The sequence below is a fragment of the Aspergillus heteromorphus genome (genome assembly GCF_003184545.1).
Source record: "Aspergillus heteromorphus CBS 117.55 chromosome Unknown BO70scaffold_69, whole genome shotgun sequence".
Classification (NCBI taxonomy): domain Eukaryota; kingdom Fungi; phylum Ascomycota; class Eurotiomycetes; order Eurotiales; family Aspergillaceae; genus Aspergillus; species Aspergillus heteromorphus.
This window is the reverse complement of record NW_020290474.1, coordinates 52,032-79,880: the sequence shown is the minus strand read 5'-3', so window position 1 is coordinate 79,880 and position 27,849 is coordinate 52,032. Positions and strand designations below refer to the sequence as shown.

General features: G+C 54.5%; 10 protein-coding genes across 10 annotated transcripts; 5 read left to right on the top strand and 5 right to left on the bottom strand.

Moving 5' to 3' along the window:
* The first annotated feature begins 1,370 nt into the window (after positions 1–1,370).
* Positions 1,371–3,452, top strand: lap1 (putative aminopeptidase). The gene is made up of 3 exons (XM_025544496.1): positions 1,371–2,042; positions 2,118–2,864; positions 2,916–3,452. Exons 1-3 carry the CDS (start codon positions 1,854–1,856, stop codon positions 3,147–3,149), a joined length of 1,170 nt encoding a protein of 389 aa, XP_025394213.1. The 5' UTR covers positions 1,371–1,853; the 3' UTR covers positions 3,150–3,452.
* A 166-nt stretch (positions 3,453–3,618) lies between these two features.
* BO70DRAFT_367082 (inositol monophosphatase family protein) lies at positions 3,619–5,469 on the top strand. Its single transcript, XM_025544495.1, has one exon. The coding sequence runs from the start codon at positions 4,002–4,004 to the stop codon at positions 5,058–5,060; it is 1,059 nt and encodes a 352-aa protein (XP_025394212.1). The 5' UTR covers positions 3,619–4,001; the 3' UTR covers positions 5,061–5,469.
* Positions 5,470–5,837: 368 nt separating this feature from the next.
* Positions 5,838–7,018, top strand: BO70DRAFT_357035 (DUF1774 domain-containing protein; the record flags this gene model as incomplete). Its single annotated transcript, XM_025541960.1, has 4 exons — positions 5,838–5,847; positions 5,935–6,148; positions 6,289–6,728; positions 6,801–7,018. The coding sequence occupies 4 exons, from the start codon at positions 5,838–5,840 to the stop codon at positions 7,016–7,018; spliced, it is 882 nt and encodes a 293-aa protein (XP_025394211.1).
* A 725-nt stretch (positions 7,019–7,743) lies between these two features.
* BO70DRAFT_325594 (uncharacterized protein) lies at positions 7,744–8,419 on the top strand (the record flags this gene model as incomplete). The annotated part of the gene is made up of 2 exons (XM_025540648.1): positions 7,744–7,978; positions 8,065–8,419. Coding segments are annotated over 2 exons (279 nt in total), but the record flags the coding sequence as incomplete, so codon positions are not given.
* chsB (chitin synthase class II) lies at positions 7,744–11,897 on the top strand. Its single transcript, XM_025548430.1, has 6 exons — positions 7,744–7,978; positions 8,065–8,421; positions 8,746–10,472; positions 10,522–10,706; positions 10,765–10,931; positions 10,982–11,897. The coding sequence occupies exons 2-6, from the start codon at positions 8,198–8,200 to the stop codon at positions 11,886–11,888; spliced, it is 3,210 nt and encodes a 1,069-aa protein (XP_025394209.1). The 5' UTR covers positions 7,744–7,978; positions 8,065–8,197; the 3' UTR covers positions 11,889–11,897.
* A 284-nt stretch (positions 11,898–12,181) lies between these two features.
* Positions 12,182–14,343, bottom strand: BO70DRAFT_433656 (amidase; the record flags this gene model as incomplete). Its single annotated transcript, XM_025548429.1, has 8 exons — positions 14,022–14,343; positions 13,858–13,956; positions 13,728–13,801; positions 13,563–13,662; positions 13,088–13,509; positions 12,889–13,012; positions 12,304–12,811; positions 12,182–12,219 (listed from the first exon to the last, which is right to left on the bottom strand). The coding sequence occupies exons 1-8, from the start codon at positions 14,295–14,297 to the stop codon at positions 12,182–12,184; spliced, it is 1,641 nt and encodes a 546-aa protein (XP_025394208.1). The 5' UTR covers positions 14,298–14,343.
* Positions 14,344–14,679: 336 nt separating this feature from the next.
* Positions 14,680–16,486, bottom strand: BO70DRAFT_391106 (putative di-, tri-valent inorganic cation transporter; the record flags this gene model as incomplete). The annotated part of the gene is made up of 8 exons (XM_025546209.1): positions 14,680–15,179; positions 15,243–15,322; positions 15,373–15,528; positions 15,799–15,879; positions 16,003–16,150; positions 16,201–16,245; positions 16,293–16,342; positions 16,405–16,486. 8 exons carry the CDS (start codon positions 16,484–16,486, stop codon positions 14,859–14,861), a joined length of 963 nt encoding a protein of 320 aa, XP_025394207.1. The 3' UTR covers positions 14,680–14,858.
* Positions 16,487–16,958: 472 nt separating this feature from the next.
* On the bottom strand, positions 16,959–19,694 carry BO70DRAFT_433654 (catalase-domain-containing protein; the record flags this gene model as incomplete). Its single annotated transcript, XM_025548428.1, has 3 exons — positions 19,032–19,694; positions 18,558–18,983; positions 16,959–18,512 (listed from the first exon to the last, which is right to left on the bottom strand). The coding sequence occupies exons 1-3, from the start codon at positions 19,200–19,202 to the stop codon at positions 16,959–16,961; spliced, it is 2,151 nt and encodes a 716-aa protein (XP_025394206.1). The 5' UTR covers positions 19,203–19,694.
* A 29-nt stretch (positions 19,695–19,723) lies between these two features.
* BO70DRAFT_325579 (AFG1 family ATPase) lies at positions 19,724–22,021 on the bottom strand. The gene is made up of 4 exons (XM_025540647.1): positions 21,442–22,021; positions 20,891–21,341; positions 20,304–20,820; positions 19,724–20,151 (listed from the first exon to the last, which is right to left on the bottom strand). Exons 1-4 carry the CDS (start codon positions 21,806–21,808, stop codon positions 19,795–19,797), a joined length of 1,692 nt encoding a protein of 563 aa, XP_025394205.1. The 5' UTR covers positions 21,809–22,021; the 3' UTR covers positions 19,724–19,794.
* A 662-nt stretch (positions 22,022–22,683) lies between these two features.
* Positions 22,684–25,345, bottom strand: BO70DRAFT_208415 (phosphatidylinositol-3-phosphate-binding protein BEM1). The gene is made up of 4 exons (XM_025538645.1): positions 25,241–25,345; positions 24,863–24,985; positions 23,771–24,532; positions 22,684–23,709 (listed from the first exon to the last, which is right to left on the bottom strand). Exons 1-4 carry the CDS (start codon positions 25,244–25,246, stop codon positions 22,789–22,791), a joined length of 1,812 nt encoding a protein of 603 aa, XP_025394204.1. The 5' UTR covers positions 25,247–25,345; the 3' UTR covers positions 22,684–22,788.
* Between the last annotated feature and the right edge of the window lie 2,504 nt (positions 25,346–27,849).

Below are 27,849 nucleotides of genomic sequence, written 5' to 3'. Positions count from 1 at the left end.
TGACCATCGTACCCTAGCCCTACCTACCAGAACAGGAATCGAGGCAGGGGCCCACGGGTCGTATGTGAGTCATCGTGGCCCATCGTGGCTCATTGATTCGCGAGCCACTGGTTCTGGACGCGACGGCGTCTGCCTCACGGTTATCTATGATGTAAACCCTCCCGCGTTCGAACGGGGACGATTGTAACGGGTAATGGATAATTGGGACAGTCAAGTGATTCTCCAGGCTCTTTCCCGGACCCTCAGTGATGAGGTCTACATTCACGTGGGCTAAACACGGACTGTGAGAGTGATGCGGACCCCTGTACGCTATGGATATGGTATTCAAGGCAGCGAACCATGTACTCTGTTGAATCAACCAAGTCATGGCATCGAAGGGCCACTGGAATCCCAAGAGCCCTGGCCCTGCTTGGACGCGACCATGGGGAGAAGATGGTTACTTTTCTTATGCCATTAGGTCAAGATAGTTGTCCTACGGCCCCTTTTGGCTCGTTGTAGGCCGTTCCTCATATACTCGAGACGTCATAGGTCCATTATGAACTTCGCGGGCACTCGTGATAGCATTCTGGACTGCCGATGAAGCCCTGTCGCTGTTCGGACAAGTGATACGAACAATTCGGTCAAAACGGTGGAAGATCCATCTTAACGAGACCATTAATCGCTTTGTCTATTTCCATCATCCTGCATAGTCCGAGGCTTTGTTGATGGTTCTTTGGTATGGATTATGGAGAGGCAGGAACCGTCGAAGCCGGCGATCTATATACTTCAGTTATAGTCAACCCAGGCTTTGTGGGGGGGACAAATCCCCGGACGATGATACAACGGAGACCACTAGCTTGTCTGATCAGCTACAGATAACCGGCTCGCCAGACGGAAATAGATAGGAGTCCAACCGTAGAATAACGAAAGTTGTTGCCTAATTTTGCCAAGGGGTTGACAAATTGACATATGTAGGAGTATCTAGATCACGATGAGTTATGAAGGCCTGAAAGGTATGAGTAGCATGCCCGCATTCATAGTAATAATGAGGACGGCAAGAGCTTGGAGCGCCTGGTGGCTGTAGAGGGAGTGAGCGATGATCCATGACTCGGGGAACGGGTGAAGAGGGAGGGGGGAGGGGAGGGGGGGGTTGCCTCAGGTACAGAGGACAGCACAGGTGCACAACATTGACGGCGGTCGCACCACGGCTTCGATTGTGCTTCCAATGGACTAGCACTCTGCAGGTAGGAGGACTGTGTAGTACTGTAGTCTCGATCATACCATGCAAGAAGCGCCCCGAAATGTCCCCGATTCCAGTCAATCGTGCATATCAAGATGGTGATAGCACCATATCCATCCATCTACCCCTGGGAAACGACCACCCCGCTGGGCGGCTAACTTTCCCTGATGTCTGCCCCAGGAACCATCCCACTCACTGCTCAGCCAGCAGACTTGCCGAGTAGCACCCGACCGGCCAGTCTGACAGCATCCTTGGCGCGCGGGCTGCTGCTGAGCGGTGTTCGTATTTAAGCCGCGGCCACCTCTGACGCAACAGTCTCAAGGGGCCTCTTCGTCTGCTCTCTTCATCCTGTTGCAACCATCGTCCATCTCAATACCAATCCCCATCGGAGCAGTTCCTGGGGCATTCCTGATAAACCAAGTTCCTCGCCTGCTTTCCGCGACACCTCCAAGCCTTGTCAGCTACTACTGCTGCTGGGTGCTGTCGGGCGGGTCGATCTTGTACAACTCATTCCGACCCTCAGGGTTTCCAGTAGCAGCCCATCACTGCTTAATTTTATTGTTATCGTCCTTGATCTTTCCACCCTGCCGTGTCTTTCTCGATATTGCCGCGCAATAGACTTTCGTAGACGACCATGAAGCTTTCTATAGCCCTTGCGCTGGGCGCAACGGCTTCCACGGGAGCGTTGGCCGCCGTGCTGCCGCAGCAGGAACCCATAACAATCCCCCAGGTTGTCCACCACCACCAGGAGAAGTTCTTGATCGAGCTGGCTCCCTATCAGACTCGTTGGGTCACTGAGGAAGAGAAATGGGCCCTCAAATTGGTATACTATGACTGATCCGGCTCATTAATGGCACATCTATTCAATTGGCTAATCACTTCGTGGGTATCTCCTTAGGACGGCGTCAACTTCATCGACATCACTGAAGAACGGAATACCGGCTTCTATCCGACGTTGCACGCTGGCAGTTACGTTCACTATCCATCGACCATTGAGCATGCAAAAGAGGTGGCCCCGCTCTTGCAGGGTCTGGTTAAAGAGAATATGGAGCAGAATCTGGAAAAGTTCACCTCCTTCCACACTCGCTACTACAGATCGTCGACTGGGGTTGAGTCTGCAGGTTGGCTCTACGACAGAGTCCTCGATGTGATCGAGAAGACAGGCGCAGCAGATCACGGCGCGACGGTCGAGAAGTTTGCCCACTCTTGGGGCCAATTCAGTATCATTGCTCGGATTCCCGGCCAGACAAACAAGACCATTGTCCTGGGTGCCCATCAGGACAGTATTAATCTGTTCCTGCCTTCTATCCTTGCAGCCCCTGGAGCGGATGATGATGGAAGTGGAACTGTCACTATTCTTGAAGCTTTGCGCGGTCTGCTGCAGTCAGACGCCATTGTCCAGGGACAGGCTCCCAATACAATCGAATTTCACTGGTACTCGGCAGAGGAAGGCGGCATGCTGGGCTCGCAGGCGATTTTTTCGAAGTACAAGAAGGATCGGCGAGATGTCAAGGCGATGCTCCAACAGGACATGACAGGGTACACCCAAGGGGCTCTGGACGCTGGTCGCCCGGAAGCCATTGGTATTATGATCGATTATGTCGACCAGGGGCTGACACAGTTCCTCAAAGACGTCACGAACACAGTATGTCCTCACCCTCACCTCTGACGTGAAGCATGCTAACGAGGGTCAAAGTACTGCGGTATTAGTTATATCGAAACCCGATGCGGCTACGCTTGTTCCGACCATACGTCGGCCAGCAAGTACGGATACCCGGCAGCTATGGCGACGGAGTCTGAGATGGAGAATACCAACAAGAAAATCCACACCACTGACGACAGGATTAAATATCTGAGCTTCGACCATATGCTGGAACATGCGAAGCTGGCACTCGGGTTCGCGTATGAATTGGCCTTTGCGCCATTTTAATACTACCATCGAATGACCCTTCATTCTGACTGATGAGTGAGTGGGCTGCAAAGAGATCGGAGTGCGTGCATGAAACTTAGGCCGCTGCATATGCGAGTTGTCTGCGTATGTATTGGCATGGCAGAGCGACTCGCTCTTTACACCCTGTCGATTGGACCGCTTAGGGTACATCACGATGCTTACAAGAAGATCAAACCATGTACCTACTTCATACTGGGGCGTGCTGTGTCAGATAAGAACATTTCAGCTCACCCACGGCGGATCCATCCCGTAGATCAAGACAATAGAAGAGTTGCGCATTCCAATTGCCACCAGCTGATAAGATAGCCTGCCTGAGGAAGCGGCCAGACCCAAACGAGACGCACTAGCCCAAAGCGGGCGGACCGGTCACTCCGCCGGCGATCCTTTCCAGTGGCTTCGACTCCGAGTCACTCCCTCGTGTTTCCTTCCATTTCCTGGTAAAATCCCCCTTGAACCCTCCAGATCAGCCTCTCCAGGAGCCTGCTCCATCGTCTTTTTCGCACCCCTCCGTTCTACGTTCGTTATCCTTGACCGAAGTGACGGAAACTCACCGGTACATTCCACATCCTACGTCACCGGGTGCCCCTCCAAGAGGACCCCACAATCAGACCTTGGATCGGATATTTAGTCTTGTGCGCCCCTGCAAGATTAAGATAGCGGTTGCGACAACCTCTCCGAGCCCCGCGCATTGTTTTCTTCAGGACCACTCGGCCAGGCGGCCCAATTGAGATAGATTCCGCAGGATAATTCGTCGAACGAGCGACCCTGTGATCTATTTCCGACTCGATTTCGATCAGCCTCTTATCGAGTGGTGCCGCGCATCCCGTTACCATGGACTCCACCGACCCCTACGCCAAGGAGCTTCAAATCGCCTGTTTGACCGTCCAGAGAGCCACGCTCCTAACAAAAAAGCTACTGGAGGCTGTGGACAAAGGGTCGTTCGACAAGAGCGATGACACGCCGGTAACAATTGCTGATTTCGCCGCCCAGGCATTGATCATTGCCGCCATCCACCGTGCTTTCCCCGACGATGAGTTCGTGGGCGAAGAGAGCTCCACTGCCCTTCGATCCGACCCTGACCTCCTCGAACGGACATGGGAACTCGTCTCTTCCACTCGCCTCGCGGATGTGGACAGCGAAGCTCTGCTTTCCTCCCCAAGCACCAAGGAGGAAATGCTCGACATCATCGACCTGGGCGCCCAGGGCAACTCTAGTAAGCAAGGCCGCGCCTGGGTTCTGGACCCGGTAGATGGCACGGCTACCTTCATCCAGGGTCAGCAGTATGCCGTCTGTCTATCTCTGGTCGAGAACGGTCGCCAGCGGCTGGGTGTTCTGGGCTGTCCCAACATGAATCTAAAGACGGGACGCCTCGACGAAAACATCGTTGATCGGGATGGGTATGGATACCAGGTTTTCGCCCTTGCTGGACAAGGCGCCTTCCTTCGGAAAATGGGAACGGGAGGTCTTCTCCCCTTCCACAAGATCGAGCCCAAGGCCCAAATCACCGACCCTAAGGATCTTGATTTTGTGGATTGCGTGTCGGCCACCTCATCCAACCGTGACATGCATGCCCGCCTTGCATCCCACCTGGGCGCACCCTGGCCGGCCTCGACGGACCTCTGGGCTGCGCAGCTGCGGTACATCGCCATTGCAGTGGGCGGCTGTAACATCATGGTCAAGATCCCGCGTAAAGCTTCCTATCGATCGAAGATCTGGGATCACGCGGGCGGCATGTTGATTGCTGAAGAACTCGGCTGCACTGTCAGCGACCTGGCGGGTAACCCAGTTGACTGCAGTTTGGGCAGAACCTTGGCGGGGTGCTACGGGATGATCGTTGCACCTTCGTCCATTCACGGCAAGCTTGTGGAAGCTGTGAAACAAATCCTGTAAGACGAGCAGCTACACAAGGGCCAGTGATCCCCGCCCACCAACCTTTCTTTTCTTATCTCGGGGGCCCATGGCGGCGAGGGAGGGAGACTACGGACCCAACCCTCGTTGTGCCAATTCGAGTGGATTGACAGGGCCGTTCATGTACAAAAGCCGAGACTATCATGTTGGGATCTTCCATGCAAGACGACGAATTGGTATAGGATGGCACCTTAAAGGTTGATACCGTCTTTGCATCTTGCTCGGTCACTGGTGGACGAGACACTTGGTAGGACCGTGCGCGGATCGACAACGTGGGGAGGGCGATCAACAACATTACAGGACCATGATGATGATGATGGAAGGAGGACAGGGACCTTTATACTTATATATAGTAATGCCGGGTACACCGGTGGTTAACCGCATGCGCAATCCATCTGCCATTGGGTTTTAGCAGGTAGTAGACGTAAGGATGGAGCGCATCCTGGATGATGTCATGGCGTCTGCCTTCTATTGTGCCACCGATGATGCCGATTGATGCGAACCAGGGAAACCTGCCGACCGGAGCAGTTCTCCATGGGCATGTCCCGTGGCCAGTGAGAAGCCGGCCAGCCTGTCAGAAGATCAGGCAATTGCGGGGTGCAGGCGAGCAAAAATGTACTTTTACCACCATTAGGTCATGATCCTCCTCCCTTAGCTGCTACGCTACTATCCCACTACTATGACACCTGCCATATAACCGGTTCTCTTCCCACCAACCGCTCGCAGACTCTCCTTTCGAATTTCACCTGTCGGGTCATCATGGCGACCTGTGAGCTCTTCCCCCTCTCCTCCCTTGACCCCGAGACTCTCGCATGCAACCTCAAATCTCTCTACTGACCCATCCATGCGACTCTAGATAATCCATTCTCTAAGCGCGAATCGCATACCCGCTATTCGCTCGGGACCTATCGCGTTCTCGTTCCCCTTTCGTGGCTGCTCGTCGTGGTGGCCGGCATCTACTACTCCGGCCACGCTCCCCATGATGTCAAGCACGGCCATACCATCTGGAAGCAGGCCAACAAGCATATCACTCCATTTAGTTTGAGCACGGTTATTGGTGGGCTCTACTGGTAAATTTGGTCTCCTTTCTCCTTGAGTGGGCTCTCCGTATCCGGCATCGGAGCTATCTACGCGACACCATTATATATCTTCCCGGGGCTTTCCTTTGGTTCCCCATTGACCAACCGGTTCTGACCGCCTCTTGATCTAGGGTCATTGTCCTTCTCTCCCAAGTCGGTTATGTGTACCATTTATTCTCCAACGATGCCGTAGTGGCCACTGCCGCCGCCAATGTGGGATCCCACTTCATCCTGAACAATCTCTTCGTCTTTGCTTGGATCCTCCTGTGGACCCGCAGTCACTTCTGGGGTTCGGAGATCATCCTGATCGCACATTTCTTGAACCAGCATGCGACTTATTGGCGGCATCGTACGCTGCCAGCGGTCGCGCACTTTGCTGCCGTCGCAGCGCCCTATGCCTGGACCCTGATTGCGCTGTTCTGGAACGGGGCCGTCGCCGTGAACAGCAACAGTCTCCCGGCGAGAATTGTTGCCAATGTCTTCATCTGGGTGCTCTTCGCGCTGGGCTCAGCTCATATCCTGTCTACCCAGGACGATCTCTTGGGTTACAGTCTGAGTCTTCTGACACTGGGTACGAAATCCCATCGCCCACTATTGGTCGGCCCTTACGTATCTATGATCACAACGCTAACAAACCTTGCAGGATTGGCCGTGAAGCAGTTTGGCGTCAAGATCATCTCCCTGCAGTGGATCTTTGCCATTGTCATCTTTGCGGTTTTCTTCGCGGAGTCTCTCTACATCTCGCTGACCAAGTACTCTGGCCGCAATGTTCTGTTCCGCCGGGCTGGACAGCCGGCGGCGGCTGATCGCGAGAGGGAGCCCTTGCTTCACGACCCAACCCAGCCGGCAGAGTCAACCTAGCCGTGAGATATCCAATCGGCTGGCAATGGCTTGAAGGATGTTTATTAGGAAATCAAAACCCATGAGGTCCAGAGCACACCATCTCTCGAGGACTGAGTTGAGATGGCAGGGCCGTTCCATCACTTCCTTGGCCCCCCTTGTGAATTAGTTTTTTTTTCTGTACTATCAATCCCTTGCACCTATATGTTGTTATGGTTGACTAAAAAAATGTTCGTAATACTGGCGGCGTTCTTGTTTCTTCGCGGCGTCTTTGTTGATTGCGGGCTGTACGGTCATTTGAACGGTCGTTCCATGGGACCGCTGACAGCTTTTCCTGGGCGATCGAAGCGTTTCCAGTCTAGGTGCCGTTAGTTTCACGTTGAACCAGATGCAGTCATCACAAGTCAACACCGGCTCGACTGGGGTCGAGATCGCATGCTCCACTGGGTCCGGGTGTGTGTATTGTATAATTAGTTCGATGGTGCCTGAGAACTCGTGCGAGCCTTGGGCATGGACGGATCCTCGGCTCAGCGCGTTCAACGTGCCGAAGTAAGGAACAGGAACTACTCCGTACTGCTGACTGCAAGGACCGCCGCCCCGCCGACTCCTCCACGCCGCCGTTGCCCCGGCGACAGGCAAGACTCTCCACGCTGCGCCGTCCGTCAGCGCCGTGATTACGACGGCCTGTAGGCGCCCATTTCCATGGTTCTCTGCCTTTCTTAAAATCCCCGGCCGAACGTGGGCGACCGACTTCATTGCATCGCTGCTTTTTAGTGTGGACGCTCGTGTGGTTGATCACAGCCTTTGTTTACTACGGCACCTCGGGTCCGTCCATATACCTACTACCTCGTACCTACCTACCTACACTCTACCCGCCCTCCTCCAGCATTCAGACCCATACCATACATTCCTCCCATTCCCCGACATACTCGGTTTGTTTACAGGCACTCACCACCAGACAACCCGTTGCCCTCTTCGACCGTGAGTGACATTCTTCATCACCCTGATCCGGCAACATAAGTGCAGAGCAAACGAACTAAAGCTAACCCTTCCAACCTGCTCTCCAGGAATTGGCAGATCACTGCAACTTGAGTTGCGTGGTTGGAGCTGATAGCTCGAGAAGACGCGAATCACGACCTAGATACCCACGATCGATCTTCAGATACTATGAGTGCTTGAACCAGTCAGTCGCCGTCAACCATGAACAATTCGTCGCGGATGTATGTGCCAGCGCAGAACCAAGAGGAGGAGCCGCCGGCGTACAGTTATGGCTCCGGAAACTACGACTCCCCTCCGCCCGCTGCGCGTCACACCGGGGCCACCATGCGGTTGCTTCCTACAAGTACAGGCATGGAGAGTGATTTGAGTGCCGAGACGGGAGCTACTTCGGAATACCACTATGGGGACTCCTACGACGATGGCTCGTGAGTAGTCCCGCGCTTTTTGCCCTCCCCTACGATGTGACTTTCTGGCATACCGATGACGATGGATGATCGTCGTTCCTTCGTCCAGCTCCACTATACCTCTGCCCCTTGTTGATATTGTTGATGTCCTTTAAATGTTGCTCGTGGGGAAGCTTAAGTCGAAAGACTTGGAGCATTTCTTGGACAGAGTTACCCTGACGCGTATATCGAACCCCCTTGTGAGCGTATCGGATGCCCATGTGCATCCGATATAGATAGCTTCACGATGATTGTCGAAATGATGTATGCGAAGCGGGCCGCTAACTCACGTGCTGAACATCGCAGAAGTGACCGCGAACCCTACTACCAGTATGAGACGAGCGAGTTTCCCTCACGACCTGCGTCTAGTCTGCGAAATGTACCCACCATTCCCCCTCCAGCGGCATCGACAGTCGATATCCCACACTACTCATCCCGGCCAGGCTCGCCCGTGCGACCTTGGTCTCCCACACGTGCACCAAACTGGACCGGACCGCCGGCGCCTCCCTCTGTCGCAGGCTCGAATTATGAACGTGCGGATATCAACGGTAGTCCAAGACCGGGCACCCCAAGTTCACGATATGGCGGTAGTCCGAGACGACCATTGCCACCGGCACCACTGTTCTCCCACCCGGGCGCATCGACTGTTGGACAGGATGCCAGTATCGAGATCGAAGGGCCCGATAGTTACGACGTGTTTGGCGGTGGTGGACGGACCATTGACCCCAGGCATGATAATCGGGCCAGCATGCAATCTTTCATGAGCGAATCGACGATCATCACGGACGAAAAGGACGCGATGGATAAGATTGACCTGGACGAAGACATGGACGAAGCCGATGAAATGGTAGACCCGAACATGCATTATGGGCCCGCCCCGGAACGGCAAGGCCGTCGAGGTGTCCGCGATGCTCAGATGTCTAAGAAAGAAGTTCAACTGATCAACGGTGAACTGATCTTGGAGTGCAAGATCCCGACTATTCTATACTCGTTCTTGCCTCGTCGAGACGATCGCGAATTCACCCACATGCGGTACACTGCGGTAACCTGCGACCCGGACGACTTCTCCCAGAAAGGATACAAGCTGCGTCAGGAAATCGGAAATACCACGCGAGAGACGGAGTTGTTTATTTGCGTCACGATGTATAACGAGGATGAAGTTGGTTTCACTCGCACAATGCATGGTATTATGCGCAACATCGCCCATTTCTGTTCGCGTTCCAAGTCTCGCACCTGGGGTAAGGATGGTTGGAAGAAGATCGTCGTCTGCATCATCGCGGACGGTCGTAAGAAGGTGCACCCTCGGACCCTCAATGCCTTGGCCGCTTTGGGTGTCTACCAGGAAGGTATCGCCAAGAACGTCGTCAACCAGAAGCAGGTCAACGCACACGTGTACGAATATACAACCCAGGTGTCGCTCGATGAAGATTTGAAGTTCAAGGGTGCCGAGAAGGGAATGACTCCATGCCAGGTGATTTTCTGCCTGAAGGAACATAACAAGAAGAAGCTCAACTCGCATCGTTGGTTCTTCAACGCCTTTGGCCGAGCACTACAGCCGAACATTTGTATTCTTCTGGATGTCGGTACCAAGCCCGCCACTACTGCGCTGTATCACCTTTGGAAGTCGTTTGACCAGAACTCCAACGTTGCCGGAGCCGCTGGTGAGATCAAAGCTGGTAAGGGCAAGGGGTGGTTAGGTCTGTTGAACCCGTTGGTTGCCAGTCAAAACTTCGAATACAAGATGTCCAACATCTTAGACAAGCCGTTGGAGTCTGTTTTCGGGTACATTACTGTGCTTCCCGGAGCGCTCAGTGCGTACCGGTTCTTTGCGCTGCAGAACGATGCCGAGGGCAATGGACCGTTGAACCAGTATTTCAAGGGAGAGACGCTGCACGGCAAGGACGCAGATGTGTTTACGGCCAACATGTACCTGGCAGAAGATCGTATTCTTTGCTGGGAACTGGTAGCCAAGAGGGAAGAAAGATGGGTTCTGAAGTTTGTGAAGAGCGCGGTTGGTGAAACCGATGTGCCAGGTATGTACAGAGCCCTGTCAACATTTGATGGTACTAACAAGCTGGCTAGACTCGATCCCTGAGTTTATCTCCCAAAGACGACGATGGCTGAACGGTGCATTCTTTGCGGCCGTGTATTCCATTGTCAATGGAAAGCAACTATGGAAGACCGACCACTCGCTCGCTCGGAAGATCCTTCTGCAGATCGAGGGTTTCTATCAGTTTGTGCAACTGATCTTCACGTACTTTGGCTTGGTAAGTCATCCAGCGATGCACTCCCAGCGCTTACAGCTTACATGGTGATTCTTGTCAGGCAAACTTCTACCTGGTGTTCTATTTCATTGCTGGATCTCTTACCGACAAAACGATCGATCCTTTTGGTCACAATATCGGCAAATACATCTTCATTATACTCAAATATGCTGTCATCTTGGTCATGTGTCTACAATTTATCATCTCCATGGGTAATCGACCGCAAGGGTAAGTGCCCCTACTGATGGCAGACAACAAATGAAAACTAACTCTCACAGTGCCAAAAAACTTTATCTCACCGGCATCATCGTTTACTCGATTGTCATGTTCTACACCATCTTCTGCACGATTTACCTTGTCGTGATCGAAATGATGGCGCGCTTCGGGGACGATTCCAAGCTGACAGTCAGTAACGGACTGTTCACCAACATCGTCATGTCCCTACTCTCGACCGTCGGCCTCTACTTCTTCTCTTCCTTCCTCTACCTCGACCCATGGCACATGTTCACTTCCTCCGCGGCCTACTTCATTCTTCTCCCGAGTTACATCTGCACCCTACAAGTATACGCCTTCTGCAACACCCACGACGTGACCTGGGGTACCAAGGGTGACAACGTAATGAACACCGACCTCGGCGCGGCACGAGTGATCAACGGCACGACCGTCGAAGTCGAAATGCCCTCCGAGCAACTCGACATCGACAGTGGATACGATGCCGCGCTCCGCAACCTCCGCGACCGCGTCGAAGTCCCCGAGCCCCCTATCCCCGAGAGCCAGCTGCAGGAAGATTACTATCGCGCGGTGCGCACATACATGGTCTCTATCTGGATGATCGCCAACGTCATCCTCGGCATGGCCATTTCCGAAATCTACAGCCCGGACGCCGGCGGCACCAACATCTACCTGACCATCCTCCTGTGGTCCGTGGCCGGCCTGGCCGTGATCCGCGTCCTCGGCTCAACCACCTACGCCATCCTGCTCGTCGTGCACAAGATCGTCGAGGGCAAGGGCAAGTTCGACGCCGGCAATCTCGCCACCATCAGCCAGACGTCTAGCTCCAAGGCCGGACGCACCACCACCACAGCGCACCGCTACGGCGGAGGAGCGAACATCAAGGATAAGTTCTCCGAGACGAAGTGGACCATGAAGAGGACCATGGGGAAAGCTATGTTTTGGAGGAAGTAACATCACCACCACCTTTTTATGCTTCTGATGTTTGCTTCCTTTCTCTTTTCTTTTCTTTTTCTTTTTCTTTTTTTTTTTTTTTACTTCTTTGAGGATTTGGATGGATGGGATTTTCATGATTTAATGCTTGGACGAACGGACAGGCCTAGATGGAATATGGATGGATGGACTTCTTATGTATCTATGTTTGATGATGATGATCAATTTGATGGAAATAATGGATGTACATGATATGATCAATGATATCGACATACCCGTCACCTATCGTCTTCCTTCTCAGTTCATTGCATCGTTCATTCATGCTGCACACCCTCACCCTCACCCTCATCATCTGATGGAATGAAATGAGAAAATAGCCTCACTCAAAGCATCGACTTCTCCACCCCTCCCCCCTCTTTCCCCTCCAGAATCCGACTAACCAACCCCGCCGCCGCCAGAGTCTCCTCATCCCTGAAATGCTTCCCCACCAACTGCACCGCCACGGGCGCCCCCTCATACCTCTCGGGACCGGTATACTTCTTCCACTCCGTCTCCTCGGTCTCACTCCTCGGCACAAAACCCCCATCCCCACCCAACCCATCCAACTCCTTCTCCACCCTCAACCCGGACGGAAACACCGCAGCCGGCAAATCCAGAATATTCCAAATGGCGGTATAATTCCAATAATGGGATTCGTAGAGCACGGCGGCGACGCCGACGTAGGCGGGACAGAGGATGAAATCGACGCCGCGCGATTTCATCAGCGCGTGGTATTCGTCGCGGTAGGTGTCGCGCTGCACGTTCAGGGACCAGGATTCGTGGATGGTGAGCGGGGTGGGGCTGCTGTAGGCGAAGGACCAGGCTGTGAGCGGGAGAGTGGGTTCGTTGGTTTGGGTGATTAGGGTGCGTTGGCTGGCTGTGCCGTCGGGGAAGTACATTGCTGACTGTTTTTGGGTTGGGGGTTAGTTATTGGGATGTTTGGGTTGGTTTGGTTTGAGAGAGGGGGGGGGGCAGGTCGTACGATGATATCCCAGCCGTGGTCGTGTTTGTAGGGCTCCCAGTCGACGACCTTGATACCGGCCGCTTGGAGCTTGGCTTTGGTGTGTTTGAGCGCGCGGGTTACGGGGGGGTGAGGGCGGACGCAGCTGTTGGCTATTAGTAAGTGTCTCTCTCTTGGTGGAATCGATACTGGGGGAAGGGGAGGGGGGAGAGGTATATACCCGTCATCCCACATGATGCCAATGGTGATGTCCTTTTTCGGGCTGACTCTCTTCCATGGGACTGGAGCCAGGGAGGTCTCGATGTCCCAGGGCTCTTGGTCGATGACGGCTCGTTGGAAGAGATCGAGATCCTCGACGCTCTGGCTGGCGAGAGGCCCGATCACGCCGCGAATAGCCTCCTGTCCCGGCTCTGGGGCCTTGGCTCCAGTCATCGGGTTGCGAAGCGCAGTCGGACGGAATCCGTACGAGCCGCAGAATGCAGCAGGGGCTCGGATGGAGCCGCCGATGTCTGTTCCCACGCCGAGAGGCGCGCATTTGAAGCCTGTTGATGCGCCTTCGCCTCCCGATGAGCCTCCAGGGCTGAGGGTGCGGTTGTATGGGTTTAATGTTGTTCCCGTGAGGTTGTTGCTGCAGCAGAGGTGCTGTGGTCGGTTGGTTAGCGTTGTCGATGTGAGAGGGACGTGGACTGTAGTACCATGAGAGATTGCGGCTGGTTGGTCCGCACGTGGAAGACCGCACCAGCTTTCTCGAGGCATTGTAGCAGGAGTGCATCTTCTTCTGCGATGTCGTTCACCCTGGTGCTGTCAGAACATGGGCTCCGATGTTGTTCGGGGAATTTTATCCAGGAAGAGGATCGTACCATGCCACATAGCCGGCGTTGCAAGTGAGTCCCTTGATTCCGATATGCTCCTTGACGCTGATTGGGACTCCGTGCTACGAATCTTTAGTCTTCGTGCTGTCTGTGTGTATGGATGGCACGGGGGCCTCACCAGCGGGCCAACAAGCTTTCCGGTCCGCTCGAAGTAATCGTCCAGTTCCTTGGCTCGGGCAATAGCTCTATCTGCCAGGAATTCGGTGGCGAAATTGAGCTGACACCCAAGGTTAGCCGTACATAATCTTGGACAGATGATGTGCAACAAACGGGTTTACTTACCAACTGGTGACCTAATACGGATCGCTTGAGGAACGCTACTACGACATCCTCCGCCTTGAGCCTTCCAGCCCCCATCTCACGCACCAGGGCAGTGGCGGAGAGATCGGTGATGGCGAGCTCCTTCTCGGAGAGCAGGCCGCTCTTGCGGGCAAAATCCTCGACGTTCTTCTCCTCGGGCGAGGGGAGCTGGTGCGCGGGGAGAAGCCATTGCTTGGGGATGGAGTCGTCGAGGATATCTCTGGCTTTTTGGGCCTGGAGCTCCCAGGTGGATGACATTGTTGGAGGGGTCTAAGGAGATTATTGAGTGGAAGATATCCACGGAGGGATCCGGCATGGTTGCGAGGCCGCTATCTATATAGGTTTGGCGATGGGACCCTGACAGGGTGGTCGGTGCGGTGCCTCGGAATCGGAAAGCATGTATGTACTAGTAGTCGCTAGCGGGGAGGGGGAGATGTCGGCATGGCTGATATCTAGATACTAGACTAGCAGTGGGTTGAGGTTAGCGAGGAAGAAGATAGGATGTGGGGACGGGCTTATCTGCGGGTGGGCCGCGAGCACCTGCCTAATGCTACCAAGGCGCTTCGAATGCTGCTACTACGGAGGATGAAGTGTGCATGCATGATGATTATTGGTATCTGTCTACTTTACTCCTCCGGTTGAAACACCGAAAACCCATCGGGCGGAACTCATTCCGCGCAATCAGAGAAAAGCAATTCTTTCCACATCCGGAAGGCAAGTCAGATGACCCCGCGCTCCTTCCACTTTGGGCAGGCAGCATCGACTTCCTCCCTCCTCTTCGGCTTCGTCTTTCGTCTGTCGTCTTCATCCTCTTCTCATCTATCCACAGCAGGTCAGCGCCTCGCACAGAGTCCCGCACACTACCTGGCACTTCTCCGATACTCCCGCCTGCAATTCCATCCCCTCAGCCACGACCTTGGTCATCTGCCCTCCCAGAGCGATCATCCCCGGATGGGCCATCTCCGGCTGGATCGTGGTGGAGTGGACTCCGTACGCATGGAAACATTCGTTTATCGTCTTGATCAGCTTCAGGAAATCTGACACCGAGCAGTCCGACACCATGACGTGGACCGAGGCGAGCGCCTTTTGCTGGTTGAGGCGCCAAATGTGCAGCTCGTGGATGGACACGACCCCGGAGATCTACGGAGCATTCCAAAAGATTAGAAGGCTGCCTCCTGCCGGGATTAATCAATGCACGCCTACCTTTTCCAGGTCGTGCTTAACATCCTCGAGATCAACTCCACTGGGCGCACTCTCCAGTAAGATAAGGCCGCATCGCTTCACTGTGGTCGGATATTAGATCTCTGGCACCCGGCAACGGGACGGAGCATACCGAGGGGGATGGAGGTGCAAATAATCATCAGAGCAATCCCCATGCTTGTTCCGGGGTCGGCATAGTAGCGGCCCCCGTAATGAGTGAACCAGATAACCAACGCCGCAATCATCACGCCCACATTGTTCGCTGCATCCCCAATGACGTGCACCATGACTCCCAACATGCCCAAGTCATGTTTATGAGATGCGGGCCGAGTGGCTTGGGAGAGATGTTTATGGTTATCGTGCTGGTGGAGCAATGGGTGTCAGTCACCCGCAAGCTGCGCAATGCTTCCCGCAGAAACCTACTGGATCTTGTACACCATCACCTACCGAGGTTGGGGCCTCAACAGGCTGGGACGTATGGTCGTGGCTGTGCCCATGGTGGTGGTGCTCTATGAACCGTTATCGAAAATCCCTTATGAGCCACGGAGCCAAGTCTTACCGTGTAAGAAAGTGGCACTAATAAGATTGAGGCCGAGTCCAATTGCACCCATGATGAACATGAGTTTCGGGTTTTCAACTCCTGTCATAAATTAATCAGTCGAACCTGGAATGTGACTGAAACATGACCGAGATATGACTGGAATGACTGAAACATGACCGAGATATGACTGGAATGTGACTGAAGTGTGAGCGGAGCACCTACGCTGGATCGCGACAAAGCGCTCAACGGATTGCAGGAAGACACTGATTCCGAGGGTGAAGAGGAGGACGCCATTGAAAAACGCGCCCAGAAGCTGAGCTCTCTGCCATCCGAATGATAGGGCCTTGGGGGAGTTGTCCGCCTCTGAGACCTAAAGACTGATCTTAATATATGCCTCACTTTTGAGGGAGTCACGGCTACCTTAAGAGCGACGAGAGCAACAATAAATCCAACCAGGTCGTTCAACTGAACCCATTAGCATCCACATAGTGAAGTGTCTGCTTTATACATACATAGTGAAACGCATCAGCCACCAGAGCGAGAGAGTGGGTATAGAAACCCACTGCAACATAATCCCAGTCAGGCACGCGACGCGAATGTGGGTTGCAGGGTGACAATATCTACCTGCGATTTCGGACAGAAAGAATGCGGAGGAGATCCCAATGACAATCATCAGGCGCTGGGCGCGCGAGATCCGGAACACCATGATCCCGGTCGGTTTTGCTGAGAGTAAGAGGCGCGGTTTTATCGATGTTTGTCTGTAGAAGTATTCTGGACTTGCGGGGAGTGTACCGGATTATGTGCCCCTTACATCGGCAGCGGCATGGATTTCCGGTGAGGGCTCTGTGAGACCTGGCTGGAATGCGGCGATCACGTCCAAGTGAATGGATGGTGAGAACACTACGCGTTTGCTGTTTGCTGGCACAGCAAACATAATAATTTCCAGTACCTATCCAGCTGGAAAAGATCTCGATGGTTCTATGCCTTCACATCCGAGATGCCCACACATCACTACGTCTGTCCGACATCACATGCAGCTGACATACGCCCGGTGTTTTATTAAGGCCCCGATAACATCCAGTGTTCTAAATGCAATACTTATTGGGACTGCAGGTACTCGATAAGCCATAAATAGAACACTCGCTTTCATTAGTTCATATCTAATACTATACAGACAGTTACGCAGCAACCTCGTCCACCAAACCTTCCAGTTCTCTCGCCCAGTTTCTGTGCCGTGAGATCTGCCAGATGAACCGGTCAATGAAGCCCTTGCTATCCTTGCTGATGTTGGAAGAGACCTGCAGCAACTCCGACGGTGTGCCATGAGCGGTCACCACGCCGTAACTCTCCGTCACCTGCCCACTTGATGCATACTCGATGGCATCCAGGTTGATCTGCTTCCGAATAAAGTTCACGGACTCGTTAACTCCCGCGATGGGCTTCAGATGCGCAAAAGACTCGGTGATCCAGAATTTGGCAACGCCATTCTTGGCCAGCGCTCCAACATGCTTTCCTCCGGGGACAAACACTGCGTCAAACAGAGTGGATCGCATGCCAGGGAAATGGTGATCAGGGATTACCTTCTCACCCGATTCGGAGGTGATGCCCTGCCGCTGGGAACCAATGGTGAAGACGAATGCGTTCTGCTTCTGCAGAACGCTCTTCATGCTCTTGTACGATTCGAGGTCGAAGCCATCTGCGATAAGAATAGCAACTCGGCGGGTAGCGATTCCAGCCTTGTCGGAGAGGAAGTCGAACTGGCTCAGACCTTTCCCGGTCTTGCCGTCGTTTTCCTTGGGTGTCTTGGTCGGTGTGTCGCCACCAACATTCTTAGCGACGGCCTGCGCCAGCTGAAGATCGACAACGGCCAGGCGTTCCGACAGGCGCTTGTACACGATCTCCTCGTCGCAATGGTCCAGCTCGAACGAGAAGGCCTTGGAAACGTGAAGCTTTTCGATGGGGCTGAGGGAGTTGTAGAACAACTGGGCCTGGTTGAAATGTTCTTTGAACTTATCCGACAGCGCGCGGGCCTTCACGCCCTGCTGCTTCTCAGGATAAGTGGCAAACCCACCCTGAGCTGGCGAGGACGGGGGGTTAGTGTCAAACCGATTGGGCCAATAGTTCACCTTGCCCTTTGTGATGCGGTGTCTCGCCTGGCCATCCCGGTTGACTAGGCTCATATACGGGCATACAGGACGATTGATAGGCAACTCCTCCCAGTTAGGGCCGAGGCGGGAGATCTGCGTATCAAAGTATGAGAAATTCCGGCCGATGAGGAGCGGATCGTCTGAGAAATCGACGCCGGGTACGATGTGGCTCGTGCAGAAAGCCACCTGCTCTGTCTGGGGGAAGTATTCGTCCACGTTGCGGTTAAGCTCCAATTGTCCAATATACTCGATTGGCACAAGCTCCTCGGGCCAGACCTTGGTAGCGTCCTGGATATCAAACTCGAAGTCGTCTTTCCTCTCCTCCGGGATCACCTGGATGCCGAACTTCCATCGGGGATATTGCCCAGCATCAATGGCGTCCATCAGGTCTTTCCGGTGGAAGTCAGGATCTTGGCCTGCGATCTTCAAGGCCTCGTCCCAGACCAAGGAGTGGACACCCAGCTCCGGGGTGAAGATGAATTTGACATAGTGGCGCTTGCCCTCCGCATTGATGAGGCAGAAAGTGTTGACACCAAAGCCTTGCATCATGCGGTACGAGCGGGGGATGGCACGATCAGACATGATCTAGAGAGTCAGTGTCAGAACTCAGAAGAAGGAGAGAAGACTTACCCATTGTTGCATGTGTGTGGTTTCCGAATGCAGATACTGGAAATCCCAGAAGTTGTTGTGGGCACTCTGGCCCTGTGGGATTTCATTGTGAGGCTCTGGCTTGACGGAGTGGATGACGTCGGGGAACTTGATGGCATCCTGGATGAAGAAAACCGGGATGTTGTTGCCAACAATATCCCAGTTTCCCTCGGACGTGTACATCTTGATGGCGAAGCCACGAACATCACGAACGGTGTCCGCGCTGCCTCTGCTGCCCTGGACGGTAGAGAAGCGCACGAAAACGGGAGTCTCCCGAGACGTGTCATTGAGAACACCAGCAGAGCTGAGCTCAGGAATAGCCTTGTGGAGCTTGAAGGTTCCAAAGGCTCCTGCTCCACGTGCGTGGACGACGCGTTCTGGGATACGTTCGTGGTCGAAGCGCATGATCTATGCTGGTTAGGCTCATCCATGAAAGACTTGAGAGAAGGGTCATACCTTTTCCCGCGCAATCGGATCCTCCAACAGCGAGGGGCCGTTGTGTTGGGCATCCACCACTCTCAGCCAATGATCGGGATCCGAGATTTTGATCCCATAGTCGGTGGTCATGGGTTGGGCTCCAGAGAGCTCGACCGTATCTCGGCTTAGATCAGCCTGTTTGGCAGACATTGTAGAAGGCTGATGGTAGGATTCGGACTCCTAACTGTGAGGACTAATTTCCAGCAGCAGGGTGGGCAAGCAAGACCCTATATAGCCGGATCCCCACGGATCCAATTGGAGCTCTGAATTTCTAAGCATTAGTAGCATCCGTTCAGGGACAGGAGTCTGGACTCGACAATGATGCAACAGGTTACGGTCTGAAGCCAGTGCTCCATGATGTCAGCGATGGACGGAGTCTCCAGGCACGTCGTATTTCCAGGCCTGGGCCAATGGTAGGACCGCTGAAGGGGCTGACATGATCTACGCAGGACCTTGGTTGTGGGACTGTTCCTGTCAACAGTCGAGGTTTCTCTGCAGTTTCTTGCTGAGTTCCTGGCTTTTCTGCGGCGGTTCGTTCGACTGCCCGGTGACGTCACTACTACTTCACCTCTTCAGTAGCATACCCATACCACCTACAGAGTACATGCTAGACTAATCGTAATGACCTCGGTTACTAAGGACCATGAACTATATGCATGCACAAATATCTACTCTATAGTATATGCAACGAACAAAGCTAGACCCGTCTCCAAGTCTCACCCAACCCACAACCCACAACTGACTACATATTATCCTCCGCCCACCTCCCCCTCGCCTTCGAATACGCCTCCTGCTCACTCTTCCCCGTGCCATCCTCCACACCCACCCCCAACCCCCTCTCAACCCACTGCTTACTCCCCATCTCCGATAACCGGGACAAGGCGCGCGCAAAGGCAAAGCGCTCCTCATCGCCACTGAAGATCGAGGTCGTCTTGAGCGCCTGCATCGACAGACCCAGATCGTCCATCATCATGCGCATCGCGTCGGAGAGGTCCTCGCCGTCGTTGTCGCCGATGGAGTTGTTTGTGGCGGATTTCACTTCCGAGGGGGAGAGGAAGAGGTTTGTTAGGGGGACGGCGGTGGTGAGGACGAGTTTTGCCTGTTTTATCACAAAAGAAAAGATGTGGTTAGTATGTTATTTGAAGAAGGGAGAGGTGGAGATGGTGGGGGTTGGAAATAAAGATGGAATATAGGATGGCTTTGGGGATAATGGGGGAAGGAGGAATAGGGAGGGGGGAAAGAAGAACGAACCCGACTCTCATAAACGGCATCAATAAAGGTAATAAACCTGCGGGCCAAATCCCTCTGGTGCAGGTCCATGCCGGGCACATCCGTAATAACGAAGGCGTCATAATTCCTGACCAATTCCAGGTAATCCGCCGCGCCGGTAGCACTCCCGATCAACTGCTGGAAGGTGAACTGGGCGGCTTTTCCGCTGGCGCGGGGGACGTCGATCTTGCGGCCCCAGACCTCCTGAGTGGCTGGGTGCGGGGGGTCGTTGATGGGGTCGCCCAGGAAGTCGAACCATTTCTGGGCGTGGGCGGTGGCGTCCGGGCCTAGCGGGTGGTGGTAAACGGCGGCTGGGGGGCGGGGGATCTTGCGGTAGTCGGTTGGGGAGTTGAGGTTTATCACGGCTAGGGCGGTTTGGAGGAGGTTGATGCATGGGATGAAGGATTCGCGCTGGATGCCGTTTTTGTACAGGTCGTTGGGGTGCCGGTTGGAGGTGGTGACGAGGACGACGCCGTGGGACATGAGGGATTCGAGGAGTCTGAGATGATAGGAAAAGGGTGGATGGTTAGACGGGACTGGTTACTCGGGGTGGAGATGTGTGTATATACCTTCGGAGGATCATGGCGTCCGCGACATCGGTGCACTGGAACTCATCGAAGCACAGCACGCTGGACCGCGAAGCAATATCAGCCGCGACGAGGGGGAGGGCATCGAAGTCGTTGCCGTATTTCATCTTGACGACGTGCATGCGGCGGTGGACGTCCTGCATGAAGTTGTGGAAGTGGATACGGTTCTTGCTGGAGATGTTGGGCGGCAGGGTCTCGTAGAACAGGTCCATGAGCATGGTCTTGCCGCAGCCGACGTCGCCATACATGTATAGGCCCTTGGGGAGGGACTCGGGGATGGTCAGCGCCTGCTTGGCGCTGCTGCGTCCGAACAGCGAGCCGAAGAACGAGCCCTTGGGCTTTGCGTCGAGCGATTCCACGGCGGGCTGGACGACGGGAGGAGGCGTGTAGGATGTCAGTCTTTGGTATAGGTCCTGGAGTTGCTCGATGATTTCTGCAGCGGAGGCCGTTCGTTAGCATAAATGTTCGCATCGCTACCAGTCGACAACTGGAAACAGCACAGGAAGAAGGAAGAAAGAAAGAAAGAAACATACGTCTCTGATACGGATCATCCCGCAAGCGACCCTGCTGGACGCGAAGGTCATACTCCCTCAACGGACCGCCCTGCAGCCCAGCTGCAGCATCGCCCTCGGCCTCGGCCTCCTGGACACTGGTGCCCTCGGCGGCAGTCGCAAAGCGGCGCGCATAGACACTCTGGGAAGCTCGTACATCTACCCGGTCGCAGGCGCGAGCCGTTATCGACGGACGAGCGTGGGAGCCATTTGCGCCATGAACCCCCCGCTTATACTCCCTGATAGCCGATCGGCGAGTTCCCCGAGGAACGGCGCGCAGGATCGGCCCCCGAGTGCGCAGTGCGCCGGGCAGGTAGTCGGCGCACAGTCTCGCAGAGGATCCACTCATAGGGATTGGCTTGTGCTGGACAAAGGCGGTTTTGTTGCGCGTGCGTGCGGAAACGGGGCGTTGCGGTGGTGAGATAGACAGACAAACACCAGACCCGAGGTTGTTGGTTGGCCGGTAAGGATCGGCGGATAAGGGGGAGAGGGGGGGGGAGTGTGGGGGAGAGGACACCGGACGAGAAGTAGACGACGTCGCTGGGAAATATATACAGACCGACTGAACGGGTTGAATGATCGAGAGAGACAAGGGAAGGGAGAGGAGAGGAGAGAAGCGAAAGACCAGACGATATCTAACCGGAAGCGCCTGAACTCCGCGGCGAAAAGGAACCGCCCGCCGTCATGTGACTCGGCCCCGGCAATCCGTCGGCGCCAGATCTGCGGCCGAGGAAATCCACAAATTAAGGTCGCTACAACGTGGCCATCCACTCAAGATTGACCAGGAAATGAAAATGGTTCTACGCCACCCGTCACATGGCCGGAACCGGAATTGGAGTAGTTCACTAGGCCACTAGGCCACGAGGCCACGAGGCCACCAGGCTACGCTACTAGGCCATGGGCCGCGGAAAGCAGTCAAAAGCAGTAGGTGTAGAAGCCTACCTACCGTGGGTGAATATATATGCAGGAGAAGACTTATGTACAGAGGACAACAGTGCATCACACAACAAGGGTATGGAGAAAACCAATCAGCCATGGCCCAGAGAACACAGACAATGCAGAACCAGAACCAGAACCAGAACAACGAAAGGGTACATGATGGCGTAAACGTTTCAGGCATATCATTCTTGTCCCTGCATCAACCTCGTGATTCAATAACAACCGCTCAGAGGATGATGTCCAAGACAACAGAAAAGGAATTCCAGAACACCAATACACCGGGAGGCCCGAGTCGCTCGGGCCGCCACCCTTGAAGGCACAAAACAAATGAGACATAAAATGACAGACAGATCTATCGGGATATAGACGGGAAAAAAAAATCACACGCTTCTATGCAAGTCCAACATATAATGTGAGCTTGGAGTTTCGTTGGATCGCCGTGTCCAGGTCGCTGTCCGTGACCAGGTCCACGTACGTCCCGGACGGCTCGTCCTTGTACTGCACCACGATCTCGTCCTGGATCTTCAGCCGGTCCGTCAGCTTCTCCCGCAGCTGCTGGAGGCTGATGTCGCTGGGCACCCGGATGGCAATGAGGTCGTCCTGGAAGAACACCTTGACCTTCATCGCCCCGCCGCTCGAGGCCGTCGAGACCTGCGTGATCGAGCTGGCTTGCCGGTTCATCGGCGGCGGGCCGCCGCCGTTCGTGAGCGAGAGGGATGCCTGCCCGCGTTGGTGGGAGTTGCGGTCCGCGTGGACTGCGATCGGAGCCTGTGAGGATTGCCGGGACACGCTCTGAGACGGCTCGTGGGCAGACGAGTGATGCGACCCGCCCGAAAACCGGGCGTCTTCCCCAAATGCGCTCGGGTCGATCTCGAAGTCGCCGGCCCGGGGTGCGAACAGCTGGCGGACGAGTTGGCAGCGGGAGATGTGCGGGGGCATCGAGAGGAGCTTTTTGATGTAATCGTCCAGGCTTTGGCGGCGACCGTTGGAAATCGCGTCCGTGACGTGGGTGACGGGCCCCGGCATGTACGGGAGCGTGCGCGGTTTGCCCCGGTTGCCGGCTTCCTCCTCGAACTGGGTCAGGAGGGCGATCTGGAAATCGTAGAAGTCGTGGTAATAGCGCGACAGTTCCCAGCATCGGCCGTCCTCCATCTTCGCTTCGATGATGTACCAGTACTTGTCATTGTCAAAGCAGTATCTGGGGATCGACGCCGTGACCGGCGCCATGAACGGTTGGTGGTAGCTTTGCTGGGATTGGTGAGAGACCTGTTGCACAAGGGAGCCTTTGCTAGCGTTGCGATTGTGGTAGGCCTAGCGCATGGCGGATTAGTACCAGGATGCGTGCCCACTGCCAATGCGGGAGAGCACTCACATAAGGTTGGCCATTCTGGCTCATGGCGCTCTGCCGACCGACCGACATCTTGTCAGCGCCCGACGTGTTGGACGACATGGACGAGCCGCCGGCGGAGTCGATCTTGCCCAGAGTGATGCTGCTGTTCTTGTATTCGGCCGTCATCTTCTTCCACTCCTCCACCTTGGGCACGCCGGCGCGCCTCACAGCATCCAGCGGGTCGGTCACGGCCTGGCCGGTCTGCATGTCGTGGAGTTCGATGAAGGAGACGGGGATGAGGCCAGGGCCTCCCAAGCGACCGATGGGTTTGGCGACAAACCATTCGGGGTTGGACTGGGCGATGACGATGATCGCCTCGCCGGCCTTGGCGTCGAGTTCATCCGGTCGCTCGGCCTGGAAATCGTACTGGACGATGCCGTAGACCATGGGGCTGCTGGAGGAGTTCTTGGCCAGCGCGGACATCCTGGGCTGGAAGCTGTTTCGCGAGACGGTATGGAAGAAGTCTGAGGTAGGGAACGCAGCGCGATCGGAGAAGCCCGAGTCGTGCGGCTCTTTTTTCTTTTGAAAGTCCACCGATCCGGCGCTATCTCTTCCGTTCTTGCCAATCACCTCGAAGAAGGACACGGGCACCAACCCCCTAGCACTAGGGATGAGTGGATTGCACGCTTCGTACCAATCCAAGTCGTCCTCCCTGCTGATAACGTGAAAGAAGTCTCCCTTGCTGAACGCGAGCTCCTGCGAGTTCCCGGGCTCTGGTTGGTAGTCGTAGAGCGCTTTGATGACCTACGCGCAGGACAGGGATATGGTCAACAAACTGGTTCACCAAGGAGGGAGGAACACGCAAGCGATCAAGTACGACCCGAGGGCAAGTCAAGGACCGAACAGTGGGAAAAAAAGGAGGGGTAAAAAAGGGGGGATGGGGGAGAGGAGGGGGGGAGGGGGAGACGAAAGGATGCAAGACAGGGTGACGAGGCATAAAGAGAGTGAGTGGATGTGGTGGGAAGAATAATAGACTTGGGGAAGTGGACGTGGGCGTGGGCGTGAGCGTGGACGTGGGGAAAGGGAGGAAAATCAACGGGGGGGGGGCACAGAAACAAAAGGGTTTAGACATACCTTCTTAGGTGGAAGGATGGCAATGGCGGACTTGGGGGTGATGGAGAGGTGGGAGGAATGATGGTGGTGATGGTGGTGGTGGGGTTTGGGATCTTTCTCCCCTTTGAGAGAGCGACGAATGGCCTACGAGATGGGCGGTGTTGGAGTTAGCTCGATCAATCAATCAATAATAACAATCCATCAATCCATCTGGACCACCACAACACAACCACAACCACAACCGCGACCACCACTAAATTCAGCCGGGGCGGGCCAAGACCGGGCTAATTTTTCGGTGGTGGTGCCGGAAGTGTCGAACAAGCGACAATCGAGATAAACGAGGGGCGGGAAACGAGGGGCGTTAAGGGCAGTCGGTTTCAGAGCGACAGATGGGCATACCTTCATTCTCCTTCAGGCGAGACTAGCAGGCCGCGCGCCGGCAGGTGGTGGTCGGGAGGCCCAACGGCGCAAGGCAGGTCAGATAGTTAGGGTAGGGTAGGGTTTGTTTTAATGGCGACCTGCAGCGGTGGTGAATAGTAGGTAGTAGTAGGTAGGTGTAGCAATAGTAAGTCCAGGAAGTAAGTATATCAGCCACCCCGTCGAAATGGCCACGAAAAGCAGACCGGGGATGGGGCCCGGAATGGTCCAAAAAAACAAGGAATGGAAATACTGGGTGGGCGGCAATCCGAGTGGCCGTCCAGACGAAAGAGGCAAAAAAGGAAGGCGAAAAGAAGAAAAGAAGAAAAAATGGGAAAACTCTAAAACCCGAGAACAATGAAGGAGCGTTGGAGAGTGGCACAAGCCGGGGACAAAGAGAGCGAGCGATATTAATATGGAGAAGGGCGAGGGGAGGAGAGAGAGAGAGAGAGAGACAGACGGAAAGAGAGAGCGTAGAGTAGGAGGGGGAGGGGGGGCAACGGAGGGGGAGGAATGAATGGAATGAACGGCTGTCAGCGACGACAGCGGCGGCGGCGAAGACGACGACCGGGTAGATATGTATAAGAATAGAATGGCAATCAATCACACTGCAGTGGTGAAGGGACCAGGCCGTGATAACGCAACGTCAACCTCCTATTTTCGCCCTGTGTTCGCTGATTCTTCCTTCCTTCCTTCCTTGTATTCCGCCCTCTTGCGTCTTGCGCAGCGCAGGATTACCACGGGTGAACCTGGACGCCGGATGGAGTCCGCAGTATGGGGACTGGGGAGTTCTGGATTGCGAGTCGCAACGACTGAAAAAGAAAGTGGCCCGCTTTCCTTTGGTGTCCCCCGCCCCTGAGGAGGTGTGATCGCTGGGCAATGACGAGGATCCACGCGTGACAGCTCGGCTGAAGAAGGTTCCAAGGGTTGGCCGATGGTGTTCTGGAAAGTGGAAACCACCTTCCCGGGCGGGAATAAGGGTGGGGAGGGGTGGTTTTTTTTTTTTTTCCCTTTGACTGTTGGCTGGGGTTCGCCTCCTCCTTGCGACGAGGATTCAAAGCAGAAAGAAACAGGGAGAGGGGGGAAGGAAGAGAAAAAGTCGGGTGGCAGTGAGATGGTGAGTAGGTACTGAGTAAGGTGGTGGCTGCGACCCAAAGAAGGCGTGGTGGATTAGTGGCCGGATGGCATGGACCGTCGGCGTCGTGGGGTTGGGAGATGGTGGATGGTGGATGGTTCAGCTGTGGCGGGTACGCCAGCAGCCCTTGGGTTGGGGGGTGGAGAGTCTTGTCACTGGTGGAGTAAGATAGAGAGTCTCTGAGGAGAAATGGAATAACCGGGAGACTGGGACAAAGTAGATAGATAAAGGAGGAGGAGGAGGAGGAGGAGGTGGTGGTGGTGATGATGATGATGATGATGATATGTAGTGATTGATAGTAGATTGATATCTAAGTAGATACCACCTCAAGTAACAACCGCAGGTCCTCCGTACATCGAATACTTTACCTTACCAACAACGGAAGGCAATGTCCGATTCGTGCAGTCGATCGTGATAGACGTTGAAGCCGATCGCTCGTTTCTGACTCAATGCGCCGTTTTCTGGTCTCTTCTTTTTTTTTTTTTTATCTAAGGGGACTTAGACTAGCAGTTATACCGTACTAGTAGCCGGAGGCAGTGACGACAATCTCGAATCGGATGATGGTGAGGATGATGTCAATGGAGTCTTCAAGGGCACGGGAGTCTCCACGAGAAATTGGGATGCACACGCGAGATACTTTGTACTCTCTATCTCTCGCTCTCTCTCTTTCTCTCTACAATCTCGAACAACAGCGCCAGACCAGCACAATATAACCTAACATCATCCCCCGAAAAGATCAGCCCTCATCCCAAACACCAACCCAATCTTGAGAAAGGGGGGGGGGGGGTTTCGTTTCTTTCTTTCTTCGAGTCCCAGCCCAGCTGTGGCCGCCATTGTGTGCCTAAAAATCCTTTATTTAGTCTTCTCACCAGTCAAGCACCGGGAACTGCTCCCCGGCCGTCTGCATGGATGCACCGCGTAAGGTATGACTGCCATTTCCACCCTGGTTGGACGCTAAGGCACTAGGGACGTACGTGAGACTCCTTAGTTCGTTTTCCCTTCCAGCCCTGCTGGTAGTGGTGGTGGTGGTGGTGGTGGTGGTGGTGCTATCATATCCCTCCCTGACTTGGAGAAGAGAGGGGGTTTATTTCTTTTCTTTTTTTTTTTGGTCATTTCTGTCTCACTTTTTTTTCTCTCTATTTTCTCTTGATTCCTCCATTCCCCTTTCTTTCCTGTGGGTTCTTTCCTCCTCCTTCCCCCCCCCCCCCCTTCCCTCCCCTCCGGGCACAGTTGGGCACCAGGGGTTCCCTCCCCCCATTCGATTTAGCCTGTATAAGTATAGAGACCGGCGCCATCCAGCTGGGAGCGGCCGATCGATAGACCAGGGAACGGAGAACCGTGCCGCACATAGGAGATGATAAGAGTCAGGAATCGGCCGAATGTGCGAATATAATAGAAGCAAGGCAATAATAAAAAAAAAAAAAAAACATGGCTTCGCCGCGTACCAAACTTTGGC

Excerpts from the sequence above, each read along its gene's own strand:
- lap1 (XM_025544496.1), top strand. The coding sequence starts at position 1,854 with ATGAAGCTTTCTATAGCCCTTGCGCTGGGCGCAACGGCTTCCACGGGA. Across the intron at positions 2,043-2,117 it reads AGAAATGGGCCCTCAAATTG|GACGGCGTCAACTTCATCGA; the intron begins GTATACTATGAC and ends GTATCTCCTTAG. Across the intron at positions 2,865-2,915 it reads TCAAAGACGTCACGAACACA|TACTGCGGTATTAGTTATAT; the intron begins GTATGTCCTCAC and ends CGAGGGTCAAAG.
- BO70DRAFT_367082 (XM_025544495.1), top strand. The coding sequence starts at position 4,002 with ATGGACTCCACCGACCCCTACGCCAAGGAGCTTCAAATCGCCTGTTTG.
- chsB (XM_025548430.1), top strand. The coding sequence starts at position 8,198 with ATGAACAATTCGTCGCGGATGTATGTGCCAGCGCAGAACCAAGAGGAG. Across the intron at positions 8,422-8,745 it reads GACTCCTACGACGATGGCTC|AAGTGACCGCGAACCCTACT; the intron begins GTGAGTAGTCCC and ends TGAACATCGCAG. Across the intron at positions 10,707-10,764 it reads TCTTCACGTACTTTGGCTTG|GCAAACTTCTACCTGGTGTT; the intron begins GTAAGTCATCCA and ends GATTCTTGTCAG.
- BO70DRAFT_325579 (XM_025540647.1), bottom strand. The coding sequence starts at position 21,808 with ATGAGTGGATCCTCTGCGAGACTGTGCGCCGACTACCTGCCCGGCGCA. Across the intron at positions 20,821-20,890 it reads GACGCCATGATCCTCCGAAG|ACTCCTCGAATCCCTCATGT; the intron begins GTATATACACAC and ends CTATCATCTCAG. Across the intron at positions 20,152-20,303 it reads ATGCCGTTTATGAGAGTCGG|GCAAAACTCGTCCTCACCAC; the intron begins GTTCGTTCTTCT and ends GTGATAAAACAG.
- BO70DRAFT_208415 (XM_025538645.1), bottom strand. Across the intron at positions 24,533-24,862 it reads CCATCCTTCCACCTAAGAAG|GTCATCAAAGCGCTCTACGA; the intron begins GTATGTCTAAAC and ends TCCTGCGCGTAG. Across the intron at positions 23,710-23,770 it reads GCCAGAATGGCCAACCTTAT|GCCTACCACAATCGCAACGC; the intron begins GTGAGTGCTCTC and ends GCCATGCGCTAG.